The 16,242-nt window shown below is 36.8% G+C and overlaps 2 protein-coding genes across 2 annotated transcripts; one reads left to right on the forward strand and one right to left on the reverse strand.

Moving 5' to 3' along the window:
• The first annotated feature begins 213 nt into the window (after positions 1-213).
• LOC107494842 (COP9 signalosome complex subunit 3) lies at positions 214-5,207 on the forward strand. The gene is made up of 11 exons (XM_016115877.3): positions 214-692; positions 990-1,105; positions 1,216-1,462; positions 2,243-2,300; positions 2,456-2,545; positions 2,842-2,913; positions 3,456-3,545; positions 3,707-3,865; positions 3,948-4,069; positions 4,772-4,844; positions 4,928-5,207. Exons 1-11 carry the CDS (start codon positions 508-510, stop codon positions 4,991-4,993), a joined length of 1,278 nt encoding a protein of 425 aa, XP_015971363.1. The 5' UTR covers positions 214-507; the 3' UTR covers positions 4,994-5,207.
• Positions 5,208-6,252: 1,045 nt separating this feature from the next.
• LOC107494843 (protein TPLATE) lies at positions 6,253-14,540 on the reverse strand. Its single transcript, XM_016115878.3, has 7 exons — positions 13,027-14,540; positions 12,098-12,694; positions 10,963-11,324; positions 10,388-10,691; positions 9,388-9,510; positions 7,446-7,901; positions 6,253-7,144 (listed from the first exon to the last, which is right to left on the reverse strand). The coding sequence occupies exons 1-7, from the start codon at positions 14,158-14,160 to the stop codon at positions 6,641-6,643; spliced, it is 3,480 nt and encodes a 1,159-aa protein (XP_015971364.1). The 5' UTR covers positions 14,161-14,540; the 3' UTR covers positions 6,253-6,640.
• Positions 14,541-16,242: the final 1,702 nt, after the last annotated feature.

Here is a 16,242-nt window from a genome sequence, read left to right on the forward strand (position 1 = left end):
AAATGATTTTTATAAAAATTAAATTTTTTAACTGGTTTTTCAATAAAAAAAATTGGACCTATTCAATTAATTTACTAATATTTTCTTAACAATTTTTTTACCGATATTTTATAATTTATTTTCTTTATTTTTCCATGTGATGCCACATTCCACAGCCTCAACTCATTTGCAATTAGGCCCAAGATATAACTGGGACACTATCCCACTCACGGTACAAACACATGGCTGGGCTTAGTGGTGGCCATGTAGGTCTCTGATGATGGCACCAGAGGCCCAGGTGGCCCGTAACATGGGCTAGCGGTTTCACTGAGTTGAAGCGCCCGCGTTGATTCCAAAAACGATGCAAAGCACTGCAATATGCCATTGATCTAGTGAGGAACAGAGAGGGAAGAAGCAAAAAAACACCAAAATCCCCCTGAATTGAGCTTCGTGTTGTTTAATTACTTTCTTCTATGCACTAACAGTTGGGATCCTTGGAACTTGTGTGTGAACGATTCAGTGAGAGGAATGGACCCTATGGAAGCTCTTGTTGCCCAAATCCAAGGGTTGTCGAGCACCCCTGGAGACATCGCACGCCTCCACATCATTCTTAAGCAAGCTGATGACTCGCTCCGTGCTGAGTCGACTCGGTTGTCCCCCGTTCTCGGCCAACTCGCTCCCTCCGAGCACTCCCTTGGTTTTCTCTATGTCCTGTAATTACTTTCTCTCACAACTTGTTCTTTCCGCTTTTGTTCGTTTTTCGCTCTGTAAAACCCTCAAATCACTTGATCAAATTCTTTAGGGTTTCTGGAATAATTGGGGGAGTAAAAAGGTCGCAACTTATTTGAATAGGAAACTATCGATGTTAAGTTGAAAGCCCTATTTATGGGAGCCAAGGATATTGTTGCATTACATGGCTTACTTATGTCTACTTAATTTTAGTGCGTATGTAAGTGAAATATGGTTATTTTCTTTTTCTGATTTGGGTTACGCTTATGATATAATGTCAGAGATGCGTTCACATCTGGCCAGATTTCAAAGCAGCAAGCTGAGACATCAGTTCCTATCATTACCGGGTTTATTAATGCTTGCAATGCAGAGCAAATTCGGTTGGCGCCGGAAAAGTGTATTAACCTTTGTTACCCCTGAGTTGAATTTGCATTTGAGCAATGCTGATGTTGTTTATTTATATATAATTGCTTGGTTTGGTAAAATGATGTGTTGAAAATTTTGCAGTCGTATTGGTATGCAAGAGACTGAAAGACCAAGTAATGATGCTTGAAGCTCCCATTCGTGGCGTTGGTCCCTTGTTAACCGCTGCTAGGAAACTTCAGTTGTCCACCGAACACTTGACTCCTTTGCACTCGGACTTTCTTATGCTTTGTGTGTTGGCAAAATGCTATAAAACTGGCCTATCAATATTGGAGGATGACATTTTTGAAGTTGATCAGCCAAGAGACCTTTTCCTCTACTGTTACTATGGGTGTGTTCCTCTCGTCCCTTTGCTTTTTGAAAGGGGAAAACAAAAGGATTGTGAGGATTTGTCCATAACTATTTTAATTTACTTTATGGAATATATGCTTAAATTCCATTGACTTTGATAATATTTTATTGAAGTTGTTCTCATCTTAATTTACATCTGGGTAGTGTTTGAACTTTGAACATCTTCCTTATGCATAGTTCTTTTGCTTTTAATCTGAAAAGCATGGGGATGAGAAATTAGCTTCAGTCCTCTCAACCCTGTCATTCACTAATATAAACAGTGTGAGAGAAATTAAATCCTTCTGTCCAATCCTTTCCACATCTTTTTGTAATTTTCTCACTCATTATCTTCTTTTCTTACTAAACACACCTTCAAGGTGAACAACGGAAAGACTGTAAGCCTGTACTTAGCAATCAGCATCTGCATTGACAAGTTGACATTAAGTAAATGCTCAATTTGGTCCCTCAAAGTAACTAGCATGAATCACTTTGGTTCTTACCCCCTTTTCCATCTTGTCATTGGTTGTCCCATGCTGAATCATGTTAGTTAATTTTCTGTCTTCTCTTTTACTGGCCTCTTCTCGAAGTTTGTACTCCTTTCTGAATTCCCTACTATACAATTGCATGCTGGCACCTGGAAACTATGTTCTTATCTGATGTTGATCATGTTTAAATTGAACTTCACATAGGTAACTTAAAATGATTTTTTGCAGCCTTGTTAGATTATGCTTCTTGTCATGAGGAATTTGTATACTGTGTCTAACACTTGACCTTTGGACAGAGGCATGATATGCATTGGACTGAAACGATTTCAAAAGGCATTGGACCTTCTGCATAATGTAAGTAATCTTTTATCTTTTATCACTGCAGCTTATATCTGTGATGGTTTGTTCTTTTAACAACCTTCCCAATTTTTTATAAAACAACAACAACAACAACGACCTCCACCTTCCCAGTTTCTCTACTTGTAGTAATTTGTGTGTTATATTTCCAGGTAGTAACTGCTCCAATGTCTACATTGAATGCTATAGCTGTTGAAGCTTATAAAAAATATATATTGGTTTCTCTCATTCATCATGGACAGGTAAGCATTTATATTCTTGTTTTTATCGGTGACATCGCATAATGAAGCCATGAAATTACATTATAGCAGCACAAAAAAAATAAAGAAGGCAAAAAATCAACATTAAAATCGAAATCAAAGAAGTGCTCAGTTAGATCTTTCACATTTTTAAGAGGTCACACTTGTAGTGTCAAGCTTTATCAGTTTTGTGATCAGGATAGTAACATTGCGAATAGGCTTTCCATTCTTATCAGTTTAGTCTTTATTAAATGAGGTTTATCATTGTAACTAATCACCTGAACTATCATTATGTGTAGTGGCAGCTATCTACAAGCCTTCCTAAATATGCCTCGTCAGTTGCTCAGAGAAGCCTAAAGAACTTCTGTCAGGTATAACTTAGTGAGGTCAGGAAGGATGCAAATCAGTTGACAAACTTTTGTCCTAATGTTATGTTATGTTGACAAGCTTTGATGTTTGCTAAGAGTATTACATATTTTATATTTATATCTGTTTAACTATATTTTTTTTTATAATTTAAACTTTTCTGAAGGATAAGAGAATTTTCTCGTTTGGGTTTATTTATGTGATTTTCCATTATAATCATTGAAGAATTTTAGATACTCATTGCAAAATAGATTTGCTATTATATATCATAGTTACCCAAAATGCAATACATTTTGGTATGGGAACATGTACGTGGTGTGCCATAGGTAATACATGTTATGTGGGAAGTATACCCATCGCATCCGAGTATGCAAACAAATTGTGAATGGGTATGCACATACTGGTATGCGGTACATGTTGATTTCATGTAATTATGTTATATACTTCATGTTGCTGGATATATGTACATGCTTTCGAAGAATATTGAGACGTATTTTTTAAATAATAATAATAATAATAACTTAAATGTTTTTGTTTTTTTGAGCAGCCTTATATCGAATTGGCAAATAGTTATGGCACAGAGAAAATTGCAGAATTAGAGGCTTATGTCCAGACAAATACAGAGAAGTTTGAAAATGTGAGTACTTTCACAATCGTATCCTTTACTTAAAGCATTTGCATCGAAACAGCAAGTCCTGCACCATGTCGAACTTATAATTTTTGTTTTTGGGTGTTATTAAGCTTTCTCCTTAATTGTCTCTGTGAACACTGATTATATCACGTCGTATTGGTTTGCAGGACAACAATCTTGGGTTGGTTAAGCAGGTTGTATTGTCCATGTATAAGCGAAATATTCAAAGATTGACCCAGACATACTTGACCCTTTCTCTCCAAGATATTGCCAACACAGTTCAGTTAAATAGTCCCAAGGAAGCAGAGATGCACGTACTACAAATGGTGGTGCTCCTAAACTCCAAGTTTTCGCCCATCTTGTAGCATTAAATTTCTGTTATTTATTATTCACACTTGTGAATTGCAGATTCAAGACGGTGAAATATATGCAACAATTAACCAGAGGGATGGAATGGTTAGATTCTTAGAGGATCCTGAACAGTATAAAACTTGTGAGATGATTGAGAATATTGATTCATCAATCCAGAGGTAAGACTTTTTTATGTGAAGTCAATAAAAGTTCCGGTATATTTTTTCATAAGATTAACTTGCCATTTGGATAGTATCGGAATTGCAATATAGTGTTTCAATTTCTATTCCGATTCATTGGAATCAGAATTGTTTAAATTTTTTATGTCATTGAAATCTAGATGACTTGTAATTCTATGTTTAATTTTAGTTTTATTAGTATATCTTCAGATTCAAAATGAAATAAAGATTTTAAATTTATATGCCATAATATATTTTGAAATAGGATAGATAGCATATAATATTCCAAAAAGGGAGAATCATATACAAAGTAATGAGAAAAGAGACATTTAATGAATATAGAAAGTAATGAGAAAAGAGACATTTAATGATTTAATGAGTCTTGGAATTGATATTAATCATATGGGTATGGTCGTATGGATTAGGATTTATAAAGAGCTTTTTCATTTACTTTTCAATGTCATATAATTATGTGTAACTAATTTTTAATTCCATATTTTATTTTGGACATGAAAATTGAAATTGAGATGCTCATTTCAAATTCCAATTCTCTATTCCGTAATTCTATATTATATTTTAAATCTTTGCTTGAAGACTTAAGGTGAAAATATGCTACCAAAGCAGTATATTGTTATTGTTGATTTGATGATGATCTCTCATTTGCCCTTCCTCATGTAATCAATTTTCTTAATTTCCCCACAGGATAATGGCATTATCAAGGAAACTAAGTGCAATGGATGAACAAATTTCATGCGACCAGTTATACTTATCCAAGGTTTGTGTGTTAGTTAATTATTCCCATACTGTCATCAGAAATTATATGTAAGAATAGATAACAAAAAGCAGCTTCGTCCACAGGTGGGAAGGGAGCGGCAAAGATATGACTTTGATGACTTCGATGTTCCAACAAAATTCAACATTTAAGGCTTTAAAAATGAAGACTATATATGGTGGGAATGATGCTAGTAGATTTGTTCAGTTGATCATTTTCCCTTTGGTGTTAATGGGTTTTTGTTTATTTTGCCGCCAATTGGAAGAACAAAGTAGTTCATCTTTGAATTATCTTGGGGAATGTTAAACTGTACTTGCTGATGAACTTGTTGACTGTTATCTCAAGATTCTTTCCATTTTTGTGATATTTCCTTACTGATATCATATTTACATAGTAAAATTCAATTTACGGGGCATATATTTTGCGGATTGCACCAGTACTATTTGTGGATAAAAATAAGTTTCCATTGTTATTTTTTAAATAATTAAATCTTGAACTAAATCGCGACTGATGAATATACAATGTTCCAATGTCTATTAAAACAAGAGTATGGATTCTGTATTGTGGAAAAAAGGGGAGATATTATATTAACCGTTAGGTTATCTGAACACTATATGCACAGAAAAACTGCTAAATGAAGAGGAGCTTGGGAGTGACTATGTGAAAACATTCTGACGGTTTTTCTTTGATGGTTCTGGAAGTATTGGCTAGATGGTTTCTAAGAGGTGCTAAGGAAAGGTTTTGGGACTGGTATGGGATGATGGCAATTGAGACAAGAAAATTCTTTCAAAGTTTTGGGACCCTTGGAAGCTACCACTTGGGTGTAGCTTGGTACGATTGAATCATACAAGGTTGCAAATGGAATTTATGTCTTCTCTTTTTTTTTTCTCAATAATGAGACTAAAGACTCCACCATCCAAATCAAGGGAGAGAAGATTCTTTGCAAAAGCTCAGCTCTTCACTTTTTATGTAAATGAAGGCCTTAGTTGTTGTCTCCTACTTACCTTTGGCTAGTCCTTCTCCCTCTCGATCTTGTTCTGATGGATATCTTATCCGCCTTGTCAGTTTCGGCAAGCTCCTCCTTCTGAGATATGTAATTGTTGCTTCATCACCACAAGTCATCTAACTCAACCTTTCAATTGAACTTAGGAAGCCAATTCAAATTTTAGTAATTGTTGATGTACATGCTAAGGAATATAGGATTCAGAGATCATTATTCGAGGAAATATGAACCAAATGTAGCCAGAAAAGTCTGGTCTGTGTAGCCAGAAAAGTCAGGTGTTACTATCTCAACATAATATCAAAAATTCAATATGAAGGAGTAATATTTTTATTGAGGCCCTTATTCAAAAGCACAAAGATTTAGATCATTATTCACTCTAATCCTGGCCTTCACTTGACACAGGCCGGATTGGCATACCACATAGGAAATCTTATTGACAAATATGATAGTTATACCACAATAATATAGATTTCCAACATGAATGAATCTGAAATTTTGAATACAAAATCATTTTAACATGTGAATACATTTAAATAAAAGAAAAATACACTACTAACATTTCTACATCTTCTCAAAGCAAACAATAGCCGGTACATATACAAAGCACTTTCCTCAAGAGGTGGTGGAAAAGGTAACAAAGGAATACAGTATTTCTCGAGCAAACTTCTACTTCTACCTGATTGGTGCATCTAAAATGGAATCAGGGAACACTGAATATACTCACTCATTTCTCGGGCAACCCAGAGGAAGAACAAAAAGAAACAAAAAACGCAAAAAATAATGTAACATAAAAATGTTAGTTAACTTCAGTGGTTCTATCCTTGCATAGCATATGCCACTCCTGTAGCACTGCTGCCTGAAGAGCATGATGCTCAGCTTCCTCGGCAGTTAACTTCGACAGCGTTGAAGGTCCCTTCTTTTTGTCATCATCCTCGCCATCTTTCTTTTCTTTCCTGTCATCATCTTCGCTCTCCTCATCATCAGATTTTGCAGTCTTTCGCGGTTGGGCCGCCTTCAACAATGCTAACCTTTCCATTGATATCCTAAGCCTCTCAGCAGCAGCTGCTTTCACTTCATCTTCAGGCATATACTCCACGCCCCCATCTGTAAGATCATCCAACCAGCCCTGAAGATCTGATCCAATCTCCTTGGTGATAGATGAATCTGATGCTCGCACAACAAATTTGCACAGCATTGTTGTTGTCTCGTCACCCAAGTCGACATTTCTACTCACTTCACTGGCACCAAAAATCATCATGCCCAAGAAGCCACCGTGCCATGTTTTAGCAAAATAACACAACTATGCCAGCAAAAGAGAAACAGGATAAAAGGGTCAGTAAAATTATAGAATGAATAATGCAATGTCTAACAACTCAATGTATATAATCCCCATTGTACCCTTGCTTCATCCTATTTGTTGTTCTGTTACTTTGTGTATATATTTACGGTACCCATCGAAGTAGAAACACACTAGTAATACATGATACTAAGAGGACTATGTGATACTGAAGGATATTCACGGAAGGCAAATAATGAACATGCTTTGAATATTCCAAATAGATGATGATGACAATGAGTGATGACAAGTAAAAAATTCACACCTCAAACCCTGCTACTGTGCGGATAATATGAGAACAAACTTTGTGGAATGGCTTGGAAGATAAGGATTTCAGTCCACTTAAGAAGGGAGAAGTGCCATACTGCTGGGCAGCAGTTGCCTTAAAGCCACTTCCTTCGTATGTATATGTACCGGTGTATTCTACAATAGCTGGCAAACTGGGCCACAGTCGGAAAAACTCGACAGGCGATATTTGATGGGGCAAAAGCATCTCAGTCAATGGAATTTTATAAGGAAGACATCTCAAAATCACAGGTTCGCCTAATTCAGGTCTCAAACTTCTCTTCTGTCTCATGATTTGAGGATCCTCTTCGGCATAGTCACCTTCATAGTCACCAACAGCACCACTACCATAGAAAGGATAATACAAAACTTGAACCCACAGGGCACATCTTTCAAAATGGGAAACACCAACTGTCACACTGCACAGTACTGGATCCTGAATTGGGAACAGTAAAATGAGGACCACAGATTAAGACACTATAGCAAATAGAATATTAAAGAAAAGAAAACAAAGCTTGTAAAATTCAATTGTTAGATGCATTTATGTAGACGAACATCAAACTTGATCTATAGCAAAATTTACATAATGTCCTTCAAACTTTCTATTCCCAAATAAATGGGCAATACAGCAATAGTTTTTTGTTCATGATCAACATGCGCTTCTATATATAAAACTATGAATTGTGAGAAAGGATAGAAGGAAAGAACAACTGAAGCAAATATAATAAATCTCTTTAAAGAGAGAAATGCTAAACAATTACTTCTAGGACAGTAGCATTTTCAAATGTATATTATATGTTTATTCTTGTTTTCACATTATTTTTAAATGTTCAGGATTATTCCATTTTCACCTTTTGTAGAACCCAAGAAATGACACTTTGCTTTTATCATTAAAAAAAAAAAGAATCCTTCTAGCTTTTGCAAAAAGAAACCAGTAAATAAAAACAAAACTTCATTTCAGGTTTTGGTTTCTACAAAAATTAATCAAATTATTTTTAAAAAAAAAAGTTGCATATAATATAATATTTAACCAAAAAGAACTTAAAGGAAAGCTCAAATATTTGGTCCAATATAGGTGCTTGGTATCTCAATGATTAGACTACAAAACTCAAACTGCTTGAATTGTGCGGAGGAAACCTATCATACGACCAGATAGTAGCATCATTGTCACCCTTTTCCTTGTTCAGAGTCCTTCTTTAAGGGTTTCGCTAACCAATGCCATTAGCCATTGGGACACTATGTATGGTTTCTAATTATGGAGAAAGTGTTGAAGCTTTCAACGCATTAGAAACAAATTGTTTCTTGGGTTTGTTCTTCGTTAAAAATTTTCTACCATATTTACCATGGAAACCTTAAATAAACTGGTTAGCAAAACCTATTATTTGAATGTCATGCATGCCTCTGTACTGTACTCGATCACATAATTTTGTCCAATACATCCTTCCATGCTGTATTATCCAATCAATTTTATAACATACATCTTCAAGTCTTTATGTGTCCTTTTTATTAATCATGACAGTCAGCTGCACTGCAGGTAACAATTTATCACCTGAAGTTTTTTAGACCAATATTTTTTTTTCTGGGCGAATCCAAGTAAAGCCAGTGCCTCAAGTTTGGAAAACAATTGTGGCCGGCCATGTTCTCATAAGTCCAAAAATTCAGGCAATTCAGAAGTGTGGTTGGACTAGCACAAAGGTCAAAGGATGTAAATCCTTTCAACAATAAAAATAGTTCAATCTCATCTAGCCTTGCCATTTGACACTTCAGCCTAAATCCAATACAAGCATGAGATACTCAAAGTAGAGATGTACCTATCTAAGCTTGCCATACATGTAACAAAAGATGGAAAAGCGGCCAAGATGCAAATGCAAACTAGCAAAATATCAAACTGGAGTGAATATGCAATTTAGAGGAGAAGCAACCTGTGAAACAAGATTACGCAACTGCCGCACTGCTTGAGAAGAACCATCCATATAATACAATGCACCTGACAATCCCACACGTACATCCACCCGATTTAATTCAAGCTCAGTTAAGTTTAAGACCTGAAGCATTTCCATTGAGATGACAATGAGAAACACTTGGGGGTTAGATCTTTTAAGGAAAAAATTGAGAGCCAAAACCAAAAAATATTATTCTTCAATATAATTTAGAGGTGAAAGAAATAAGCATTTCTAACATGAAATTAACGAGGAAGTCTAGTTTAATTTTTCAGGTACTGGATAATGGTAGGCATAATTAACATCAGCATTTCTACCAAGAAACCATTAATCCAAATTTAGGAACCTAATGCATGACAAGATGTGATACTTAACATATTTATTCAAAAAAAAAATTGTATTGTACTGTTCACCAGAATAGTATCCACACTAAAGTAACTTTCTCACCAATATATCAAAAGATTAGCATTCACAAAATAACACCAAAGATAAACTCCGAAACTTTGCCTATATCATAGTGATACAAAACAGTAGTATGTAAAATCAAATGTGCCATGTAAAGTGAATCTTTGTAAAATATATTTAATTAATATACTAGCTTCAGATCAATTGATAACAACTGTCAAACCACTAATCCTTTTTTACAGGGAAACAATATGACCACTACTATGTACTCTATGCAAGTACATCTTATGATATATAGAGTATCTAACATTATACCTTAGAATATTAAGGAGTATTAGAGTTGATCTTTAGGATTGGTTTTCATATTTCCTTGTATTTCATGGTTTTTACATTTGGATAGAATTAGAATTCTAGTGCTATTAGAAATAGAGTTTAGTGTTTTCTATTCTGTCTCAATACAATACATCAAAACAATTATATCATGTGAAGCCATTATTTTTTGCTTTTCTTAATTGAGAAAGAAAGAAATAGATTGAAGCCTTATTAACCTAAAGAAATAAATTGAGGCTTTATTAACCTTTAAATGCAGAGTAATCCTCCCATCACTTGAATCTGTTAAATGATAACCTTCAACATAGCAGGGATCACTGCTTCCAGTCAAAGTAATTGCAGTTGGAGGAACCTTCAGTAAAGTAGAATCAAACCCTTTCGTGAGGAAAAGGGTTAATTCACTGGGGTCAGGTCTCCACACCTCTAAAATAGCCTTGTGAACCAATCCTTCCAACTTTCTATCTTGAGCAGCAGATGCTTCATAAAACTGAACAGTCAACTTGTGGTGGCTAAATGGGTAGTCACCTCTAGCAGCTGTAACACCTGCCCACCTGGAAAAACAACAAGACAATCAAACTAAGTCATCACAGCCGCACAATGAATTAAAATTTATTATTTAACAAAGAACATAAAAAATCAAAATGCTCATTAAATTCCAATATATTCTGAAATAGGAAGAAACTGGCAAGAATCTTTTCTAAAACCAATACCAATTACAATTAGAAAATTCCATGATTTTAAAAAGTTGGACTGATGGATTACTCAAACACTACAGTAACAATGACTGCAGATACAAAGGTAAACTTGAACAAAAATTCACACCTAGAATCTGGATGACTTGAAGCATATTTGATTTTTTGCAATATAAAACGGCATTGATGCTTGCTGACAGAATCAGCTGAAGCATGGCTCCTATACTCTTCAAGTTCTTTGGTAAGTAACTGCCCAGCCCTAGGATGGCGTGATCCCAACCGCTGAGCAGATATTAGAACTGCTTGTACATCTTGAATTCTATTGGTTGCTTCAGCAGTTGAATCAACATTGAATAGAACTTTGTGAATATTTGATATAATGACATTAAGAGGATCATCTGGATCATCTGCTAGGAGTGGATCCAGTCCCTCTATATCTATGTGCTCTGTAATAGCCCAAATAAGACGGGCCAATATTCTTGGGGTAGTCACCTGTTACATTCAAAACATTAACCATCCAACTGTGTAAACCAGATTTATGCATGACTATAAAAGAGATCATGAAATTTCATGTGTTTCAAGGGGCTCAAGTCAGGTATAGTTGAAAAAGGTGTGTATTTTCTCAGTATTACCAGTTCCGCTAGAGAACCAATTTTTTCTTTTTCCTGCCAACAATCAACCAACATTTCTTTCCCTCTTCAAATTTTTTTTTTCTCTCTACAAGAAAAAATGTGGTCTCGGCTTGGATTATTTCTGCTCAAGAAAAATAACTAAAGCATCATATCGTACTAAACAATCCTATTAGTCGATACAACAAAACAAAAACATTTACAACAGCGTGTAACAGCAAAGCATATTTATTAAATAAAGCCACAGAGATTCATTATTAGTTACTTACTGAATTATATTTCACCTACAAGAGAGTTCATGCTCTGATGCAAAAATTACATTATGGAAGACATTTTAAACCAAACATTTTTTCTGATGAAATTCATGAAAAACAGAGTAAGAACTTATTATCATCAACTAGCAAATTCAGTATCAAGTTCAGGGGTAAAAGAACAGATATAAAAGAGAGGGATGAAAAGCTTTAGGGGAATTGCACAGAGGAAAAATGGAGATTTGTTATTATCATCAGTCTTCTGTAAAATATTCTAATACCTGTAATAATCATCATTTGGATGGTATAAGCTATGCAATTGTCAAAATAAGGAATCTTTATAGATTCCGGTGCTGCTGAAGTTAAGGTATAAAATTTTAAGTACCTCGCGCAAGTCCTTCACAAGTTCACGTTGCAAGTTTTGCAATCTAGTCTCATTCAAAATTTGGTCTTGAGAAGCTCCATCTTTGACTCTTTTTACACCACCCCTTGTGTCATAAATGCAACATAACCTAACAAGCAACTTCAAGTAGCAGTCAATGGCATAGGTTCGGCCATCACAATCCCATTTAACACAAGGCCGACAAACTTCCACCACTTCTAAAGCAGGTTCCGTCCAATTTAATGCACCATAGCCAGTTCCATATGCCAAAGCTCCAATAACCCTGCTCTCCATTCCCGTGTTATTTTGTTCAGGCAAAGGCAGGGACAGCTGAAAGCAACTTTCCACTAGTGATGCAACTAACTCCTCCCTAAATATGCTTTTACTTGTAATACTGTTAAGATCGTCACTGACTCTGGCATCCTCAAAAAGAGAAGCAATATCAGTTCCAGCCAGAGGTTTCTGCCCTCTTCGGACACTTTCCTTGGCAAATAGGTCAACACAAAGAGCTGTTCTACATATACATGCCAAAGCATGCATCCGATCTGATTCTGCCCTCAAGTTTCTCACCATCAAAAGTAGCCTCTTGAACAGTGACACCTACCAGCAGCCATTTATAGGTAATAAGCATTGCTATGTGAAGCACAACAAACTGTGACATCAAACATAGCTATATTTATATTATATAGTATAATGCAAGATAATATCCAAAACAAAGCACATTTTAAACACTAAAAAGCATAAGATTAATATCAGGAACCATAAGCCTAGTATAGCCACGACAATACTTATATCAATTATGACCAATATCACATCAATATTAGGCTTTCTACCATAAGCATCCATAACTAGTAAAATCATGAGGTTATTCACAATTCGTAGGTAAAAATCCGTTAAGCCAAATCACATTAGACAATTAAAAGGGGCATCACCTGCATGTGAAGATCAAGGAGATGAAGATTGGTAACAACTGCCCTAACAATACTCTCTCTAGCAGAGGCAAACTCCTGCCTGTCCCACAGCGTTAGGATTGCGATAATAGACTGCGAGGCCCATTCTGTCTTCCCTCCAGGTACGTCAGCCAGATACAGCATATTGATCCCAACCTCGTAAATCAAAGCAGGCTCCAATGACGAAACCAAGAATGGTGCCAAGTGTGTAACGACATCCGAAACACCCACCAATTTCTCAGCATTGGAATCAATCTGATCGCTGCTGCCACCACTAGCCCCTCTGGAGGCCTTTGACAGCTTCCGAATAACCTCGACGCTGCCAGAAGCCACAGCCTTAACCGAATACACAATGGGGAGCACTGTGGACCGGAAATTCTCCACCGGAAGGATTAAGGACCTCGCCATGAGCGCCCTTCGTTTCTTCCAGACAAAGTCAACCATGGAGGACACCCAAGTAGACCTGATCGCGAGGGAATTCTCGCTGTCAACAAGCTTGTCGCCAGCGAGGCGACTCATCCGCTTGGAGCTGAATTCGGAGAAGAGGCGGCCGACAGAGTCAAAGGCGACCTTGGAAACGACGTCAGCCCGGTCGAGCATGTTGGCGCCGATCCGGGTCCACCAGGCGGACACCCTGTCGAGGAGTCCAACGTTGTTTTCGCAGAGGATAACTAGGTCGTCGCGGGCGAGGACGCAGCCAAGGGTCTCTGTGACGGAGAGTCGGAGATTGTCGCTTGGGGAATCGAAGCATTCGGAGATCTCCTTATTGCAATCGGCGATGAGGCGAGCGAGGCGGTAGGAAGGGATGGCGGCGAGGATAGAGACGGCGGCAGCGGTAACGTCAGGATCAGGGAAGCGGAAGTCGGCACGGATGCCGGAGCAGACGGTTTCCCAGAGGTCGGGAGTGAGGCGAGTGGAACGGATGAGGTCGAAGGCGAGCTTCTTGCAGACGGCGGAGGCAGGGGCAGCGACGATCTCCTCGACTGCGGTCTTTGCTATGACGGCGATGTCACGGCCGGCGGCGGACTGCTGAAGAGCCTGGAGGAGAGCTCCGGACTGGCGGAGGGCGTCGTTGGAGCGGAGGTCCGCCTGGATCTGGGCGAACAGGATGTCCATGGCCGCTGGACGGTTGAGAAATTGAGGGGCTCAGATCCAAAGATGAATTGGGTAGTGTTGGGGTTTAGGATTAGGGAGTGAAATGGAATATCATTTTCTCTGTGAGAATCGGGAGTAAGAAGGTTGTGAGATTCTCTGGAAGTAGAAGGTGAAAGGAGTTATATAATGGTTTGGTTTGGTTGAGTTGGTAATGATAGTAATTGGTTAGTGTTGGAGTGTGAAGAGGCTCAAAAGAATTTGTTGAAGCTTGAATTCACCGTGTCTGACTGGAATTTGAACACAGAATCGGAGATGAACTCTGGGAAAGGGAGTGACCCGGGGTGGTGGACGTTGCAAACTGTATAGTTAAAACTTACAAGTCTGCTCACTGCTCAAAACTAACAATTTGTGTGTCCATTATTACTATTTTTTATAACAAATATTTAAGAAATAAAAATACTTTCCATCCAAATAATTTTCAATAAAATGATTTACTGTCGGGCGCCACTTATAACAAATTTTTAAACGCAAATCTTCTCTAATTCATTCTTCTTCAACATAAACGTTCCTTTTTTTTTCTGATTTATCTGAATTTTTATCCGATTATTATCTCTTTTTTCTCAAGTTTTTTTTAATTTTTTTGTATTCTTCTTGAATTTCGATCTACATTTTTTTTAAATCGAACCGTATAATTAAAATCGTTTAGATTTTACGTGTTCTAAAATAATAAATAATTCAAGTTCAAATTAGTTGAATGAGAACAATTTGGATTATTTTTCTGAATCGAATTAAGTGTACGAGGTTTGGATCGTTCTTAATTTTATTCTTTAACAATTTGAATTGAATAGAATAAAATAGAATCTAATGCAATTCAATAAAAGATAATAAATAATTTTATTCTTCTTCGCCAAAAATCTGAATTTAAATTTGGATAGAATGCATGCGTTTTTGAATTTATAGAATGTACAATTTTCGGTTCATTTGTTATTACACAATGGTGTCGTTAGAGTTGAATCCCTATTTTGGCCCCTGAAATTTCGAGGTGCCTCAATTTGGACCCCAAAATTTATAGTTACCCAATTAAAATCTTCAAATATTGAATCATGCCCCACGTTTGCCCTTGTCGATAGTTCCGTTAACGGAACGCTGATGTGGCACGTTAAATCGCCAGCGTGTGTATCCATGTGTCACGCAGCTTGCCAGGGTGGATTCTTGATGAGTAAATGATGTAGCAAAATTTGAATCAACTCAATTTAACCCATCCATAGATGATAAAATTCTAATTTGCAGCTTTTCGAATACGGTGAAGACTATGCTGGAGAAATGATGAGTTCAGGAAACCAACCTACAGTGAGTTCTGCACGATCACGTTCTCATGGGGCTTCCCTGAGGAACCTTAATAGTGGGAGGTTGGAGAAGATTCCTGACTGGTGTGGTTGTGGAATGCGTCCAGTGCTTCGCTGGTCTGGAACAAATGCCAATCCTGATAGACCCTTTTATGGGTGTCCAAATTATAATGTAAGTTCTCAATGTCGTCTTCTTCTTCTTCAATGTGTTGCTACTGGTATTTGTGGTTGATGAGTAATGTTAAGATTTTTTCTTTTTGTTGGTTGTTGCAAAATTGGCAGAGTTCTGGGAGAATGTGGTGTGATTTCTTTATGTGGATAGACAATGAAGAAGAACAGAGTTTAGTGGGCAAAACACAACCTACAAGCAGTGATGATAGTTGGAAGATGAATTTAGCATGGAGAATTACTTCAATGAAAGTTGAAATTAGGTGTTTGAAAATATGAATTAGTATTTTAAGTTTGGTTAGTTGTGATTCTGATTGTTATGTATGGTGTAAGTATGATTAAATTTTGATTAAAAGTGTGGGCCTGAAGGTGTGTACTCTGAGGGTGAATGAAAGCATTGTATTCAGATTTCAATGAAAAAGAAGCATGGTTTTAGCTCCTCTGGTACATATGTCATATTGCAATAGTAAGAAAGGAAAGCTAAATATTAAACATATTGGTACCATTCATAAACCTGAAATAAAGTGTCTACATTTAGTGAATATCCAAAAGCATTACTTGCCAACAACTGAACAAATATCCAGAAAGT

Source organism: Arachis duranensis, chromosome 6 (genome assembly GCF_000817695.3).
Source record: "Arachis duranensis cultivar V14167 chromosome 6, aradu.V14167.gnm2.J7QH, whole genome shotgun sequence".
Classification (NCBI taxonomy): Eukaryota; Viridiplantae; Streptophyta; class Magnoliopsida; order Fabales; family Fabaceae; genus Arachis; species Arachis duranensis.